This window comes from Hyperolius riggenbachi, chromosome 1, assembly GCF_040937935.1.
Source record: "Hyperolius riggenbachi isolate aHypRig1 chromosome 1, aHypRig1.pri, whole genome shotgun sequence".
In the NCBI taxonomy this organism is placed as follows: Eukaryota; Metazoa; Chordata; class Amphibia; order Anura; family Hyperoliidae; genus Hyperolius; species Hyperolius riggenbachi.
Window position 1 is genome coordinate 517,566,781 of NC_090646.1, and position 18,522 is coordinate 517,585,302.

At 46.2% G+C, this 18,522-nt stretch overlaps 1 protein-coding gene across 1 annotated transcript in view; it reads right to left on the reverse strand.

The window, feature by feature from the left end:
- MLXIP (MLX interacting protein) overlaps positions 1 to 18,522 on the reverse strand; it is a 152,120-nt gene that overhangs the window by 12,572 nt on the left and 121,026 nt on the right. The window contains exons 10-15 of the mRNA XM_068244816.1: positions 15,220 to 15,341; positions 14,062 to 14,242; positions 12,808 to 12,920; positions 11,357 to 11,458; positions 1,472 to 1,599; positions 1,177 to 1,300 (exon numbers count right to left, since the gene is read on the reverse strand). Coding sequence (XP_068100917.1) covers positions 1,177 to 1,300; positions 1,472 to 1,599; positions 11,357 to 11,458; positions 12,808 to 12,920; positions 14,062 to 14,242; positions 15,220 to 15,341 — 770 coding nt within the window. The remainder of the gene's footprint in view (positions 1 to 1,176; positions 1,301 to 1,471; positions 1,600 to 11,356; positions 11,459 to 12,807; positions 12,921 to 14,061; positions 14,243 to 15,219; positions 15,342 to 18,522) is intronic.

The window sequence follows — 18,522 nt, forward strand, 5'->3', positions numbered from 1 at the left end:
AAAAGTTATGTACTAAAATACTGGTCTCCTCCAACAAAGTTAAAAAGTGTAAATTGTGAGAAGAAAGCGACAGTACCTGGCACCAAATGCAGCAGGACAGACACACCAGGATTGGGACACAGGCAGGGTCGGACTGGGACACTGGGGGCCCAGCAAAGAAATTTCAACCTGGGGCCCACACATCCCATGATTGCAGTGAAAAAATGGCGTGACCATGCACTGGAAGGTGGTCGTGATGTATTATGGACAGGGCCAAATGTACATGATCTTAGCAGCATTGTAATTCAGAGACACTGCTGCCCAGCAAAATTTTGCACAGAGTCCCCTCCTTCAATATAAAGTAATGTCCTACTTTGCAGAGGTTACGACTGCAGAGGTTGCAGATGTTGCGTCCGCATCGGGGCTCTTGGGGCAAAGGGGCCCCGAAGGGCCCTCCCTCAACTACAGTATTACCTCTCTATTGGTCCTGTGCTCATAATAATCACGTCTATAGATACTTTGAACAGTGGTAATCATTAACAAGCTATTTCCCATCCCCTTCTTGCACCTCTGACACTGTAGTTACCATTGGCAGGTTTTGGTGCGTTGTATCAATTGTTATGTATAGAGTGCTTGGGGGCCCCATTGTAAAATTTGCATTGAGGCCTACAGCTCCTTAGCTATGCCATTGCTCTCAGCATGAGTGATTATAGCACTGAGAAGAGAATTTTTGTGCTGCAGGCAGCAATAGGAGCTCTGTCAGACAAGGAGGGGGGGCCCACCAGAGACCTGGAGGCGGGGCCCACTGAGGGAAAAAACTGTACTACTGTGTCCCAGTCCGACCCTGGACACAGGGCGTGCTCATCCGAAATCTTTGTATTCCAATAGAGTAGAAGAAAAAGCGGGGGCACCACTTCTTAAAAATCCCTTTATGTACTGCCTCTGAAGAAGCTGGTTTAAACCAGCGAAACAGCTGTCAGGCACTTGATACCCCCACTGCTATGTACCCCACCGGAATTAAGGGATTTTTAAGGAGTGCTGCCCTGCTTTTTCTTCTACTCTATTGGAATACAAAGTTAAAGTGTGTGTTTGAAATCAGTTTTGTGTATTGTCAAACCTATAACTTAAGACCATGTCTTTCCCTGTGCAATTTTCTTGCGCAAAGTACAAAAATAAGAAATGTTGCCAAAAGGATACAATCCAGAACTTCCAATTTTGAATTGTTCTGCTTTTCACATATTTGTCAAACAGATCCCTCATATGATTCACTCTTTGTGGAGTTATGGGTACACCAGTTGCTGGAAGCTGCTGCTGACAGGAACTAAAAAAAAACAAAACAAAAAACAAAGCAAATGTTTAAAATAGTACTCCAAAAACAACCAAATAGCAGTTAAAGTAAGGGGTGAAGAAAAAAAGCACTAGAGACAGAGAAAGTTAAGTCAGGGGAGATAGACGCATAGAAAAAGCAAGCGAGAGACACAAAGAACATTACTTGATAGCCATGTTTAACTCTTCTACTTCTTCCCTGAGTCGTCTGGTCTCCTCCAGCACATGGGCCCTCTCCTGCTGCAGTTTGGCAATGTACTCCACTGTCTTTTGTAGTGTGATTGCATGGCTGATCTGAGTAAGGAAACAGTCATTACTTGGGATATGGAAGCAGCTCTCACACAAAGTAAAAATCAATAAGCTGCAAAAGTGGAGCCCTTACCAGAGATGGTCGATTAAATTAAAGTAATCCCAGGTGGCATGCATATTTCACACAAATTGTATGCAGTTTCAAATTGGACCAACCAAAGGCATTTCCTGCAAGACTTTTACTGGCCCAATTGCAAGCTGCATAACATTTGGGGACATTAAACATCTCTAGCATTCACCGACAGCCTCCAGAATAGAGTTGGGCCGAACGGTTCGCCGGCGAACGTGGTTCGCGCGAACTTAGGTGGTTCGCGTGCGGGTACCGCACGCGAACCTTTTGCGGAAGAAGTTCGGTTCGCCCCATAATGCACTGAGGGTCAACTTTGACCCTCTACATCACAGTCAGCAGGCCCAGTGTAGCCAATTAGGCTACACTAGCCCCTGGAGCCCCACCCACCCTTATATAAGGCAGGCAGCGGCGGCCATTACGGCCACTCGTGTGCCTGCATTAGTGAGAGTAGGGCGAGCTGCTGCAGTCTCTCATATAGGGAAAGATTAGTTAGGCTTAACTTCTTCCTGGCTGCATACCTGTTCTGTTCAGTGAGCCCTCAGCCCACTGCATACCTGTACTGTGATCCTGCCACTGCATACCTGTTTAGTGATCCTGCCACTGCATACCTATTCTGTTCAGTGAGCCCTCAGCCCACTGCATACCTGTACTGTGATCCTGCCACTCCATACCTGTTCAGTGATCCTGCCACTGCATACCTGTTCTGTTCAGTGAGCCCTCAGCCCACTGCATACCTGTACTGTGATCCTGCCACTGCATACCTGTTCAGTGATCCTGCCACTGCATACCTGTTCAGTGATCCTGCCACTGCATACCTGTTCAGTGATCCTGCCACTGCATACCTGTTCAGTGATCCTGCCACTGCATACCTGTTCAGTGATCCTGCCACTGCATACCTGTTCAGTGATCCTGCCACTGCATACCTGTTCAGTGATCCTGCCACTGCATACCTGTTCAGTGATCCTGCCACTGCATACCTGTTCTGTTCAGTGAGCCCTCAGCCCACTGCATACCTGTACTGTGATCCTGCCACTCCATACCTGTTCAGTGATCCTGCCACTGCATACCTGTTCTGTTCAGTGAGCCCTCAGCCCACTGCATACCTGTACTGTGATCCTGCCACTCCATACCTGTTCAGTGATCCTGCCACTGCATACCTGTTCAGTGATCCTGCCACTGCATACCTGTTCTGTGAACCCGCCACTGTATACCTGTTCTGTGAACCCGCCACTGTATACCTGTTCTGTTCAGTGGACCCGCCACTGTATACCTGTTCTGTGAACCCGCCACTGTATACCTGTTCTGTTCAGTGGACCCGCCACTGTATACCTGTTCTGTTCAGTGGACCCGCCACTGTATACCTGTTCTGTTCAGTGGACCCGCCACTGTATACCTGTTCAGTGAACCCGCCACTGCATACCTGTTGTGTTCAGTGAACCTGCCACTGCATACCTGTTGTGTTCAGTGAACCTGCCACTGCATACCTGTTCTGTGAACCCGCCACTGTATACCTGTTCTGTTCAGTGGACCCGCCACTGTATACCTGTTCAGTGAACCCGCCACTGTATACCTGTTCTGTTCAGTGGACCCGCCACTGTATACCTGTTTAGTGAACACGCCACTGCATACCTATTGTGTTCAGTGATCCTGCCACTGCATACCTGTTCTGTGAACCCGCCACTGTATACCTGTTCTGTTCAGTGGACCCGCCACTGTATACCTGTTCTGTTCAGTGGACCCGCCACTGTATACCTGTTCTGTGAACCCGCCACTGTATACCTGTTCTGTTCAGTGGACCCGCCACTGTATACCTGTTTAGTGAACACGCCACTGCATACCTATTGTGTTCAGTGATCCTGCCACTGCATACCTGTTCTGTGAACCCGCCACTGTATACCTGTTCTGTTCAGTGGACCCGCCACTGTATACCTGTTTAGTGAACACGCCACTGCATACCTATTGTGTTCAGTGATCCTGCCACTGCATACCTGTTCTGTGAACCCGCCACTGTATACCTGTTCTGTTCTGTGAACCCGCCACTGTATACCTGTTCTGTTCAGTGGACCCGCCACTGTATACCTGTTCAGTGAACCCGCCACTGTATACCTGTTCTGTTCAGTGGACCCGCCACTGTATACCTGTTTAGTGAACACGCCACTGCATACCTATTGTGTTCAGTGATCCTGCCACTGCATACCTGTTCTGTGAACCCGCCACTGTATACCTGTTCTGTTCAGTGGACCCGCCACTGTATACCTGTTCTGTGAACCCGCCACTGTATACCTGTTCTGTTCAGTGGACCCGCCACTGTATACCTGTTCTGTTCAATGGACCCGCCACTGTATACCTGTTCTGTTCAGTGGACCCGCCACCACTGTATACCTGTTTAGTGAACACGCCACTGCATACCTATTGTGTTCAGTGATCCTGCCACTGCATACCTGTTCTGTGAACCCGCCACTGTATACCTGTTCTGTTCAGTGGACCCGCCACTGTATACCTGTTCTGTGAACCCGCCACTGTATACCTGTTCTGTTCAGTGGACCCGCCACTGTATACCTGTTCTGTTCAGTGGACCCGCCACTGTATACCTGTTCTGTTCAGTGGACCCGCCACTGCATACCTATTGTGTTCAGTGATCCTGCCACTGCATACCTGTTCTGTGAACCCGCCACTGTATACCTGTTCTGTTCAGTGGACCCGCCACTGTATACCTGTTCTGTTCAGTGGACCCGCCACTGTATACCTGTTCTGTTCAGTGGACCCGCCACTGTATACCTGTTCTGTTCAGTGGACCCGCCACTGTATACCTGTTCTGTTCAGTGGACCCGCCACTGTATACCTGTTTAGTGAACACGCCACTGCATACCTATTGTGTTCAGTGATCCTGCCACTGCATACCTGTTCTGTGAACCCGCCACTGTATACCTGTTCTGTTCAGTGAACCCACCGCATCAGTGCGCATACCTGTGCAGTTAAGTGAACCCACCTACCTACGTGAGTGCACGCAGTGTGATATACCACTCCGTGCATACCCAATATGGACAAAACAGGTAGAGGAAGAGGAAGAGGTAGTGGCAGAGGCAGAGGAAGGCCACCCGGCAGGTCTGCGCGAGGTCGTGTAAATGTAATTTCGTGTGGACCTGGCCCACAGTACAGTGCTCGGAAGAAGGCACGTCCCATCACCTCCCAAGATTGTCAGGACGTGGTTGAGTATTTAGCGACACAGAACACCTCATCTTGCTCAGCCACCAGCGCTACTACTAGCACCACTTCCGCTGCATTTGACACTTCGCAAGAATTATTTAGTGTTGAAATCACTGATGCACAGCCATTGTTGTTACAGCCAGATGAATTTTCACCAGCTAATATGTCTGAGTTACGCGGCAACACTATGGATGTAACGTGTCAGGAGGATGAAGGACCTACTGATGGTGCAAGTTTGGATTTGTCTGAGGCAAGCGAAGCTGGGCAGGATGACTACGATGATGACGGTAATAGGGATCCTCTGTATGTTCCCAATAGAGGAGATGAAGAGGGGGACAGTTCAGAGGGGGAGTCAGAGAGTAGTAGGAGGAGAGAAGTTGCTGAAAGAAGCTGGGGCAGCTCTTCGTCAGAAACAGCTGGTGGCAGAGTCCGGCACCATGTATCGCCACCTATGTACAGCCAGCCAACTTGCCCTTCAGCATCAGCTGCTGAGGTCCCCATAGTGCCCACATCCCAGGGTGGCTCAGCGGTGTGGAAATTTTTTAATGTGTGTGCCTCAGATCGGACCAAAGCCATCTGTTCGCTCTGCCAACAAAAATTGAGCCGTGGAAAGGCCAACACTCACGTAGGGACAAGTGCCTTACGAAGGCACCTGGAGAAAAGGCACAAACAGCAATGGGATGGCCACCTGAGCAAAAGCAGCAGCAGCACACAAAAGAAAAGTCACCCTCCTTCTCCTCTTCCTCCTTCAGGTGCATCATCTGCTTCTGCCGCTTTCTCCTTTGCACCTTCACAGGCACCCTCCTCCACTCCGCCTCTGCCCTTGAGCGGTTCCTGCTCCTCTGCCCACAGCAGCAGTCAGGTGTCCGTGAAGGAAATGTTTGAGCGGAAGAAGCCACTTTTGGCCAGTCACCCCCTTGCCCGGCGTCTGACAGCTGGCGTGGCGTAACTGTTAGCTCGCCAGCTGTTACCATACCGGCTGGTGGACTCTGAGGCCTTCCGTAAATTTGTGGCCATCGGAACACCGCAGTGGAAGATGCCAGGCCGCACTTATTTTTCGAGAAAGGCCATACCCCAACTGCACCGTGAAGTTGAGAGGCAAGTGGTGTCATCTCTTGCGAAGAGCGTTGGGTCAAGGGTACACCTGACCACGGATGGCTGGTCTGCCAAGCACGGGCAGGGCCGCTACATTACCTACACAGCCCATTGGGTGAACCTGGTGGTGAACGATGGCAAGCAGAAAGCGGCGGACCAAATTGTGACACCTCCACGGCTTGCAGGCAGGCCTCCTGCCACCTCCTCTCCTCCTGCTACATGCTCTTCGCTGTCCTCCTCCTCCTCCTTGGCTGAGTGGCAGTTCTCCTCTCCAGCTACACAGCCCCAGCTCCGCAGGGCCTATGCTGCATGCCAGGTACGACGGTGTCACGCCATCTTAGACATGGCTTGTCTCAAAGCGGAGAGTCACACTGGAGCAGCTCTCCTGGCTGCTCTTAAGAAACAGGTGGATGAGTGGCTGACCCCGCACCACCTGGAGATAGGCAACGTGGTGTGCGACAACGGCAGCAATCTGCTTGCCGCTTTGCATATGGGGAAGCTGACACACATACCCTGCATGGCACATGTCATGAATCTAGTGGTTCAAAGATTTGTGGCAAAGTACCCTGGCTTAGCGGATGTCCTGAAGCAGGCCAGGAAGTTCTGTGGGCATTTGAGGCGCTCTTACACAGCCATGGCACGATTTGCAGAAATTCAGCGTAAAAACAACATGCCGGTGAGACGCCTCATTTGCGATAGCCCCACTCGCTGGAACTCGACCCTGCTCATGTTCTCCCGCCTGCTAGAACAGAAGAAAGCCGTCACCCAGTACCTCTACAACTGGAGTAGAACGAAACAGTCTGGGAAGATGGGGATGTTCTGGCCCGACAACTGGACACTGATGAAAAATGCATGCAGGCTCATGCGGCCGTTTGAGGAGGTGACCAACCTGGTGAGCCGCAGTGAGGGCACCATCAGCGACTTAATTCCCTACGCTTACTTCTTGGAGCGTGCTGTGCGTAGAGTGGCGGATGAAGCTGCGAATGAGCGTGACCAGGAACCGTTACGGCAGGAACAGGCATGGGACCAATTTTCATCAGACCCAGCTGTTTCCTCAACACCTGCGGCAGCACAGAGGGGGGAGGAGGAGGAAGAAGAGAGGTCGTGTGCAGAAGATGAGTCAGACTCAGAGGATGATGAGCAAGGTGTTTCTTTGGGGGAGGAGGAGGAGGAGGGGACAGCGGCAGGAGAACAACCGCAGCAGGCGTCGCAGGGGGCTTGTGCTGCTCAACCTTCCCGTGGTATTGTTCGCGGCTGGGGGGAGGAGGTTGACTTACCTGACGTCACTTAGGAAGAGCAAGAGGAGATGGAGGGTACTGGATCCGACTTTGTGCAGATGTCGTCTTTTATGCTGTCCTGCCTGTTGAGGGACCCCCGTATAAAAAACCTCAAGGGGAATGAGCTGTACTGGATGGCCACACTACTAGACCCTCGGTACAGGCACAAAGTGGCGGACCTGTTACCAACTCACCGGAAGGTGGAAAGGATGCAGCACATGCAGAACCAGCTGTCAACTATGCTTTACAATGCCTTTAAGGGTGATGTGACGGCACAACGCCAGCAAGGTACCACTGCCACTAATCCTCCTCCCGTGTCCACGCAGTCAAAGACAGGACGCTCCAGCGATCTCATGGTGATGTCGGACATGCGGACGTTCTTTAGTCCAACGCCTCGCCGTAGCCCTTCCGGATCCACCCTCCACCAACGCCTCGACCGGCAGGTAGCCGACTACCTGGCCTTAAGTGTGGATGTAGACACTGCTGTGAACAGCGATGAGGAACCCTTGAACTACTGGGTGCGCAGGCTTGACCTGTGGCCAGAGCTGTCCCAATTTGCCATCCAACTTCTCTCCTGCCCTGCCGCAAGCGTCCTCTCAGAAAGGACCTTCAGCGCAGCTGGAGGCATTGTCACAGAGAAGAGAAGTCGCCTAAGTCACAAAAGTGTTAAGTACCTCACCTTTATCAAAATGAATGAGGCATGGATCCCGGAGGGCTGCTGCCCGCCCCAAGACTAAGTCAGTCCCCGCACACACAGCATCTCTGCCTGCACGCCGTGTGACTGGCTGCCTGGCCTGCCCCAAAAAGACTAAGTCGCTCCCAGTCCCTCCACACAGCATGTCTGCCTGCAGGCCGCTTCACTACCTTCTCCGCCACCACCAACAGGGTCCGGGACTCCAGGCGGATTGCTGAATTTTTTAGGCCGCTGCTAGCAGCGGCCGCTGTAATAATTTTTATGGTGCGTGCACATGACTGCCTAATTTTTCTGGCTGCACTGAGGGCAGCTGCAACAACAAAAGAAAAGGCATGTACATGCGCCCATTCCCCTTCGTGATCATTACCTTGCCGTGGTGAAGGGGCTTGCGTATCACAATGAAGCAATGACCGGCGCCTAGATGAGTGTCTCGGGGGGCACACAAAAGATAATAAGGTCGTTGCTTCATTGTGGTCAGACCAAATTTGATCAGCTGGACAGTCACTGTTCTGTCATTCAGCTACATCAGCCAGGCCGACCATATGGGCTGTAAAGCCACCAAAACCTGCACTCTCGCCATGGTGCGCACCAGTCCAGCACAGCCGTCACTAGTACAAACAGCTGTTTGCGGTGCGTTACACGGTGAGTTTGGTGTGTCAGTGTGAAGCAGTACCTAAATTACACTACCTGATTGATGTATACACATGCAAGATGTTTTAAAGCACTTTAGGCCTGTCATTTAGCATTCAATGTGATTTCTGCCCTTAAAACGCTGCTTTGCGTCAAATCCAGATTTTTCCCGGGGACTTTTGGCGTGTATCCCACTCCGCCATGCCCCCCTCCAGGTGTTAGACCCCTTGAAACATCTTTTCCATCACTTTTGTGGCCAGCATAATTATTTTTTTTTTTCAAAGTTCGCATCCCCATTGAAGTCTATTGCGGTTCGCGAACTTTAACGCGAACCGAACCTTCCGCGGAAGTTCGCGAACCCGGTTCGCGAACCTAAAATCGGAGGTTCGGCCCAACTCTACTCCAGAATCTTTGCTATTCAGGTCTTTCAACAGGACTTTAATGTCAAACCTCTGAAGGGGAATTTGATTACTATACGAAAATGAAAAAAATTTGAATAAAGGATGATTTGTTTAAAGCACACTAGTGTCATACACAGGAAACTGAATGAATGTGCAGGTGGTGGGCAAAAGTATGGAAACACCTGGCAAAACCTTGTAGGACCACCTTTAGGATTCAGAACTGCAAAGTCAGTCTTGAATACTGTGCCTCTTGGTACACCAAACACCTCCGTTACATTGGCTATAGAACAATTTGGCATTATTCCATCACAACTACTCAAAACTCTACCTTGACAGCAAATGCTGGCAACGTGTATACAAGCCTTTATACCATATTTTTCGGACTAACGCAGGTTTTCACCCCCAATAAGAGGGAGAAAATGTTAGTGTGTCTTATGGTCCACATGTGCCACCACAGACCTGCCTTCCCTAAATCCCTGGCAGTGTAGTGGACTCGTGTATGTCATGTAGCGGCTCTGCTGGCAATACACGTTCCGTGTTGTGTCGTCGTATTGTCCCGCTGTGAGCTGCTCGTCCCAGTTTGCTGTGTTGTGTCATTAGTGCAAAGACCCCGGGCAAGCCACCCTCCAATATGCACAGTGCTGCAGCCTGCACTCCCTCCGATACACCCAGTGCTGTAAGCCTGCAGTGAGCAATGTTACTCACTCATGTTCTGTCCGGGAGAGTGAGAGCTCTGCTAGCTATATCCATGAGGATTCTTCCAAATTGCGGCTTTAAGGGTCCCTCGCTTGATGAGGTTATCAAGCGAGGGATCCTAAGCCACAATTTGGAAGAATCCTCTGGATATAGCGAGCAGAGCTCTCACTCTCCCGGACAGAACATGAGTGAACAATGCAGATCACCGCAGGCTGCAGCACTGTGCATTTCGGAGGGAGGGAGGGTTGCTGGGGTCACTGCGCTAATGGCACAACACAGCAAACGGGGATGAAGAGGACACAATGGGAAAGTGGGAGACAAAACAGGACACAACAGGGGACAAAACAGGGGACAAAACAGGGGACACAAGAGGGCACACAGGACGACACAACAGTGGACACAGGAGGAGACAAGAGGTACTAGAAGGACACAACAGGTACAAGGGGGACACAAAGGAGACATGGGGGGGGGGGAGGGGGATAAAGCAGGACATAATTGGGGAGAAGATCTATAAGATGCCCTGCTCCATGTGTTAATATTTATTTTTTTCCCCTCTAAACCTAGGTGCGTCTTATGGTCTGAAAAATATGGCAAGTAGTTGCATTAGACACAGACCTCTCCAGCTACAAACGCCACTCTAGCAAACAGTAAAATGAAGGCAAGTATTATGCTAGGTGTTTTCATATTTTTGCCCATACCCTACAATTATAGTGAATGATATTAAAGCCTTGTCAGCTACCAATTTTTCATATCTGTGGGCGGAATACTTTCTTGTTCAGGTTTCCACTTTGTTATGGGGGAAGGGGGGGGGTAATCACTGTGCACTGTATGTGCATTCCTTAGGCCCCTTTTACACTTAATCAGTTGATCTCAGTTATAACTGAAAGAAAACTGATTTCAAAGTAATGCCCATGTTCTCCTATGGCTCAGAAACCAAAAAAAAAAAAAAAAAAAAAAAAGAACATATATGTAGAAAGAGCAGTCCGCACATGGGCTTGCTGGAACACCATTAAAGATTTATTGTTCCACCATTAGTGTTTCTGACAAAAAAACAAAAAAAAACAACAACTTATGGTTCCCCAGAAACATTTGCCCTGCTTCCAACTGCATTTGTCATCAATAACTGGAGATTATTCATTATTTATGCGGTTTAAGTTTATCTCTAATGAGCACATTTTTAAAAGTAGAAGAATAAGAGGTTGTGTTTTATTTACCATACAATACACAAATAACCACTAAATCGGTGAGGTATAGATGCACTATTTGCTGCACTTTGCATCCAAAACCGCACCAGTCAGATATAGGCAAGTGAAATAAAAAAAAAGAATAGGCACCCAGAATGTACACAAAGATATTTACTAGTTTCATACCATTACTGCTTTAAATAATACTGGTTGGATTGAGACGGCTTTGTCCAAATTCATTAAGTCAGAACCAAAAATGGAGCCAAATTCACAGTGGTTTTAGATTTGCCAAAGAATGTTTCAGCATTTATACATATAGGACTTTGGACAGCCATACAGTTTTCTCCTGACCAGCAACGATATAATATATACTGGCAATCTCAGTACTGAGGATATCATCCATGAATAATCAATTAAAATGCTTTTCTTACCACCTACACAGCATAGAAAGCATAACATAAACTGGTATTTTCATTGTAACCAATTACCGGTTTGGTGTTTGAGGAAACAAAACTGTTCAGTGTGTTGAAGGCAATTTTTATATTAAATCGTCTCTTCTGTTCTGCAGATATATGCTTCAGTCTTTCATTCTGCAAGATAAAGACAATTAGCCAACATGTCATTAGCATCTTTCAAACAAACGTGTTTCTGTACTTCAGCTTAAGCATGCCTAAAATGTATTTAAATTATTATTTTACCTCTTTTTTAAAGGGAGTCTGAATAAATAAATAATAAAAAAAAACCACCAAAAATACTCCCTACTGGGCCTGCGCGATTAGAGGCCCGGTTTCCACTAGGCTGCTATGGCCATTTCCAAATCTGACACAGCACCCATGCTGTCGCAAAGCCGCAGCCAAATCACTAATATGTGCATACCCCCACCCCCTGCGTATGTGTACCGATGTGTGTGTTTGCCCATGAAAGGTCTGCTCTTGTTCCTTGTACAATATCCTGTACTTGGCGAATAAGAATCTGTTCTGATTCCATAGCCATGCACGGCTATAAGGATTCAGATGCGTGTTACAGAAAACTGCAGTGCTGACTGGAATCGCACCACCCTGCAATTCCAAATCAAGCCTATTGTCTGAACAGGTATAGTTTCCCCGTCTGGCTCGTATGAGGGGAAACGCTGCGTATTTTGAGGCAGTAGAAACAGGCTCTAATTGATTGAAATATTGCTCAGATTACACCTGTGGAGGGACGACTGAGTGGCACGGCGGGTGAGGGAGAGGAGTCTTTAAAGAGCTTCATTGCCTAGCCAAACATGATGATGCTATAGGGATTTACAACACACCGGGGCGTGCAAAACAGGCAGGGTCCTAGTCGCTGTCACTGCCCAGGACCATGATCTGCAAGCTACACCCTAAAAAGGGCAGCCCAGAAGCCCCCCCAGATGCTCTCAACACTTGGGGGGGATTATCCACTACCGCCCCCACCACTAGGGAGATTACCCACAAAACCTCCCCTCATGGATGCATAGTGCTAATGAAACATGACATTTTATGGTATAAGAATACTGTAAGGTCAGATTCACACTGTTTTACTGCACACATGTATGCTTGCATGTGCTTCTGATGCATAACATCCAAGTTTCTATGGATTAAAACTGGCATGTTTCTGATGGCAGTAAAGTGATTTTCAATGTAAAACTGTGTGCGGTGCATAGGAAGAAACAACAAGCGGTCTTATTGCTCTAAGCATGAAAAAAAAAAATTAGATTTGCACCAACCCACAAATGTACAGTATTAGGAAAGTGGAAAATAGGACAGGTCCACTTTAAGTCCAGGTTTGCTTTAACCAGTGCCTCATTAGGTTTTGTCTTGTGACCTAGAGTCAGGTTTCTGTTCTTGTTTATAAGTTAATCAGTAACAAAGTAAAGATTTGTAAAAGTAACACATGCAAGCTACCTTCTTTCCCTCTCAGTGGGATGGGACTGTACCTTGTGTGTAGAGCACTGAGGGTCAACTGTGTTTTTTCCTGAGCTGTGTGGGGGGCTGAGGCTGTGTTCAGATGCACATGGTGATCCCTGCCTTGAATTCTGACAATCCCGACCTAAAAAGACACAACAGGCATTCAGGAAAGGTACACTGTAGTTAAGATGTTCGTTCAGTAATACTTTTGGAAAATCTTTTACCCCGTATTGTCTTATTAGGAACATCTGCAGTTACTGTAACCTTTGATACACACCATTTGGATATCTGGACCTTATGAGAACCAAAAGTGGCGACTTGCAGCACTTTAGTGACTCCTTAGACTCCTTGGAAGCAATAAGCTAACAGTTCCTGCTCAGTACAAACTTGAAGCATTCTAATTGGCCACACAGTGTGGGCGTACAGTCACTACAACCCATCTGTAGCCTAGAAGTTCCAAGGGTGCCGTCCACCCAATCACATTATTGGAATTTTCCTATGGATTTCTTGCTGGTCACTTAAACTGTACTAGCTCCTGATGGGCTACCTAAAGTATTAATTTAACATTCAGTTTACCCTTCTACTAAATAAATTTGGTAAAACTGCCCAATAAAGATTGTATCATTAGTGGGCATTTTTACATGTAAAACCACTGTCCAGGTGATGGGCAGGTCAGTGCTTTTTGTCTGGCATTGCCATGAACACAGCAGTTACTTTCTGGGTGTTTTAGGTGCCAATAGCCAGCTGCAAAGGTGGATATCACATACTTTAGCCAACAATTTTTTCTTTTACAATATTTACCAAGACCTCCATAGTCAATAGCAGTCTATAGTCTGTCTACAGCAATTATGCATGCATTTATGCTTCAGAACAGGTTGTTGCAACACACTGCCAATAATAACACGATGTAAAAAAGGTTATATTTCTTTAAATAATCCAGCACACGCTACTTAGCCAAAGCGGTAATTGGACTATGTGGCATGAAGTAGGCATGCACCGTGCCACAGAATGGACACAGGTATAATACGAATTGTGAGCAGTGATGTCCCTGTAACAGGACAATACTCATATTACCCCAGGAGGTGTGAATTGCTACATTCTTCCATTAGAGAGCCAAATAAAATGCCACACAAGAATCAGTGGTAAAGAAATAAATCTCAATGGATGACAGAGTTCTGTACACTCAGCTGCAGTCTGTTCTAGTACTTCCCACATAAAACAGCTAAGCAGTCTATAACAACTCTCTTCATATCTTGTTATGAAATGTATCATGGCATGCTCACAGGATGAGGGAGATGGTACAGTGCTGCTGCTGTGGGAAGGGGTCATCTCTCTCTTCACCAGGGGGTCTTGAGTCGGGCTGGAAAAGAGTCGAGGCACAGCAGACTGAGACGTCTGGCCACCCTGGGATTGCGGTGCTGGTCCAACAAGAATACTCCCACAAAACTCTGACACACCAGAGGCCTGTAAGAAACACAATCATTGGACTTCAAAGCATAAAAGAGTCACACAAGTGGCTTTTCTGGAAGCATTTAAAACATTTTGCTATGCAGGAGAGGCGCTACCTCAAATGCTGTGATACTGCTTCCCAATAACTCCTACAGAGGAGGCAAGGGGTTATGTCCCAGACCTTAGCTGGGACTGAAGAGTGATCTACTGAGCTGCCAGAACAAGGAAGGACGTTTCAAAGGCTAATTTTAAGTTTTAGTCTACAGCAGTAACAGGAACAGGTGGGTACTAGGGTGTGCCCTTTTCAGCGCAATCATGAAATGGGTACTGAAAATCTCAACTATTGCAGTGAGATTGTCACTCAAGCAAAATAGGTAGCACATTTAGGAAAGCGTAACTTTTCAGTTATGATGCTTCTTATCAAAGTTACTTGGATAAGTGGATAAGTGGGTGACACACTTGCCTTACTACACTTGAGTTCTGGGTTCAGGCCCCTATGAGGTATAATATTCTTATGGAATTGGTTTACCCTGCCTGTTCTATTTACCTGTGGGTGCTTTGGCTTGCTCACACTTCTCAGAACCTACTGGTGAATTAATTGGCTTCTCTCCCAAAACTGATCCTAGAATGTGGCAGTGACACAAGACTGAGACCCACTGAAGGCCAGTGAATGATGTAATGGGTGCAATGCTCCTTGTAAAGGGGTTTGGGAAATGTGCTGCATCATATAAATATATGACATCATTTGTATTGCTGCATTTTAATAAAGCAGTTTAAAAATATTTGGGGAAAAGGTCTGCTAGTAAAAACTTCTTTGAAAAGCATTTCAAATTTTTTTTAACATGTGACTACACCGTTTAAGAGAACCCACTGAAGCTGCATGTTTTGCCGTGTCCTCCTCAGCCACTCTGTAGGTTTACATCCCATTAGGTTTTTATTGCTGTCTGTATCACAGCAGGTCATCTGTTTTAGGACTTTGCTCAGCTACTTACTCCTGTAAGTCCAGCTGGTGCAATGACAACGCTGGATTGAGTAATTCTTGGTGCCAGCATGGTGTCCGTCTTAAGGGGGGCAGGCGATACGATCACAGCTTGAGTCTGACCTGAAAATGAAGCTGAAAGAGACAATCTGATGTGTAACATTTAGCAAAACAATCTATTCATAAAAGTGGCATAAACCTCGTCCTAGGTGCAACCATATCATCATAAAACCACATTTCAAGACAGTGAGATATATTCTAAAAAGATAAACAGGGTTAAAGGAGTCTTGTCCACCACCACAGTGGGTGAAGCAGGCAAGGGTACGGAAAGGCGGAGCTTGAAATGTGAAAACATAGGTTGTATTTAGACACTGAAACATTGCCAATACAGAAAAAAAAAAATCAGTGTAGTTACATAGAAAGCTTAATGCGGCATAAAATACCATTACTTTGTGGGCACCAGTTTCTCATTTAACAAAAAATGAATAAATAAAAATGAGCAAAACAGAAAAAACAGTCATTTCCCCATGGACAAAATGTAGGATGAGATCTCTATATGTGACAACAGTAACAATTTCTCACGCAGAAAGCCAAAGTAAACTAAACAGCACTAAAGCCTGGAACACACTTTTCAATTATGTTTAACCACTCACTAACAACCAATTTTATCAGCTCCATGTAGTATGAGGGTCAATGAAAATTGACATGAGCAGATTGTGTACATAAACCCTCATACTACATGGAGGTGATAAAATTGGTCAGTGATTGGCCAATCATAATTGAAAGTGTGAACCAGGCTTAGGTCTCCACTGTAGTTGCATATGAGCTATTGCATACCATGTACAAGTTGATAGGATTCCCTATATGCTGATGCATTAACTGACTGGCTAGCCAAACCCTGCTGTGTGTTGAACCTTGCAACAATGCATCTGGAAAAAAACAGTACACATCATGTATTGCTGCTTGTTTACACCTCAACATTGCATGTTGTGCAGAGCCCATATACAGCCTCTATCAATTAAAATGAATGGTCCTGTCAACACACTGTATATGGCATTGTACCATGCCACCAGCATCAACATGCAATGTTAGTGGGAAAGAACATTGTGCCTCATCCATTGTCCACATCTCTAAACCTTAATCTATCACATAAACCCCCATAGCAACAAAACACTATAGTTTTCACAGTGAAAGGTATATTACAATGCCAAAAGTTCCACTGACAGAAAGTTAAAGTTTTTTGATAGAATACATTGTGCTTAAACAGCGCACACTAAAACACTGGTGCCAATAAATACTGATCCATGCATATCAATACTATTGCATAACTTTCAAAAAATATTTTGAGTGTCAATGAAGGTTTGAGTTTTTAGAGGAGAGATGTACTTTTACTCCCAATCACCCTTGAAAGTCTGTAATATTTCTAGTATGGTAACACCTGTTCTTCAGTTCCAGGACTGGGGGGCCAAGCAACACAACAGCCAGGGCACATTTTGTTTATTCCGACTCCAGTTGCCATAAAGCTGCTTTATCTAAGTTTCCTCTGTCTAGATTGAATGAGAGAAGCCGTTTAAAGTGGACCCAAATTAAAAATACAAGATTTCAGAAATAAAATCTATTTTCTAAATTATAATAATAAATAACAGCCTTTTTTCAGCTGCATGATGACAAATATAAAATATTTTACATTTATTGGAGGAACCCCTCCCTTCCTTTCAAATTGCCGGGACAAAATCCGGCAAACTGGTGGAGTAGATGGTGTCTGGCAATGGAGGAATTGCTAATGGCTGCCCCCAGTATAACCCTAGTTATGAAAAGAGAAGGGTGAAAAGCATGCGCTGAAATGATCATAGGTTTGAAGGAGTGTTTATTTATCTTTGTAGGTGTCAGAGTGGTGCAACTAAGTATTTTTAATTAAAAAAAATGTTTGGTTTGGGTCCGCTTTAAGAGTATAAAAGCAAAGCTTGCTCCAGGTTCCTTTGCACTGCTGGACTTCCAGTCATGGATTCAAGAGTAGGTTATGGCAGGTATCATGTTTATGATGGACTGTCAAAACTAGAGGTCTGGTATTTTACAAAGTTCACCTCTATTTTAAGATGTCTGTGCTGGTTTCCTTCCAGATGCATTATAGAAGTGGCAATGGTCCTAGAGAGTTTTAGTATCTGGCAAAGCATTTTATATTGATATGCACCGTAAGGGATATAAAGGCACATTATTGTCATCTTATGGACTGCCAAATGTCTCCATTAAGCTCTGACTGTAACTGCAGCCTGAAACAAGTATAAATACAAGTGTACCTTGGGGGACACTATATCAGGTACACACATACTGTATCTAAATAATAGTAAGACCAGAAGCAAAAACAGTAAAGCAAACCTATTCCACATATGTACTCAAAAAGTGGAAAAAGCTCCCGATTTTTTTGTGGCCTGTAGGCTTTAGGAGTCAGATTTTAAATCTCTAATGAGCACTGGAAGTCTGCACATTAATTCTGCCTTCCTCCATATAAGGAGGACCGTTTATGTCCCTGACATTTTTGCCTGCTTTTGGTGTATGAATAATTATGGTTACTTTGGATGACAAGTATACTTACTCTGTACACATGAGGTCCTTGGTTACAGGTTCATCGCCATTCAAGAAAGCTATTCTAGGCTAAAGTCTAACACCAATTATTTCACATGACTAGTAAGATGGTGACAGTGGGACAATGGGAGCAACTTCGTGATGAAGGAAGTGGCGAGCAGAGCTTGACTGAAATCTTACATCGTTCAGATTTAGACAAAAGTTCACTTTAAACTATGAAGTTACCACTGGTTTTACCAATATTACAATATAGCAGCATAATAAATGGTTAAAAAAAGCCTTAGAATCCCCTTGTTGAAACCTCCGCAATGGTTTTCAGGTGATGCCAAAATGTGCACATAAATACCCATGTAACAAACTGAGCTATCCCCTATGTTGGATCCTGAATCTTGCTACAGGCTGCAGGAATACCTAGGCTAATTAAATGGACTTTGAGCACCTCTCATGGGTATGCCTTTAAGCATACCCATGAACAATAGAGTGTGTCAGCACACTTACCAGCCACTTGCTTTATCCAAACATTGCTGCTATGAAATGCATGGGGACAGACGACTTCCAACAAAGTCGTGCTATGACCCCTCTGGCGGAGCCTCTTGCAATGGCCATGCATGTAGCTTCCTCTTCCTGCTTCATTCAGTGATACACTCTGATACACAGTGATACACTGTTTTAGTTGTAGTGACTAACGGATCAACGCATATCAGAGCAACCCCCATACGCGATAGAATCCTAC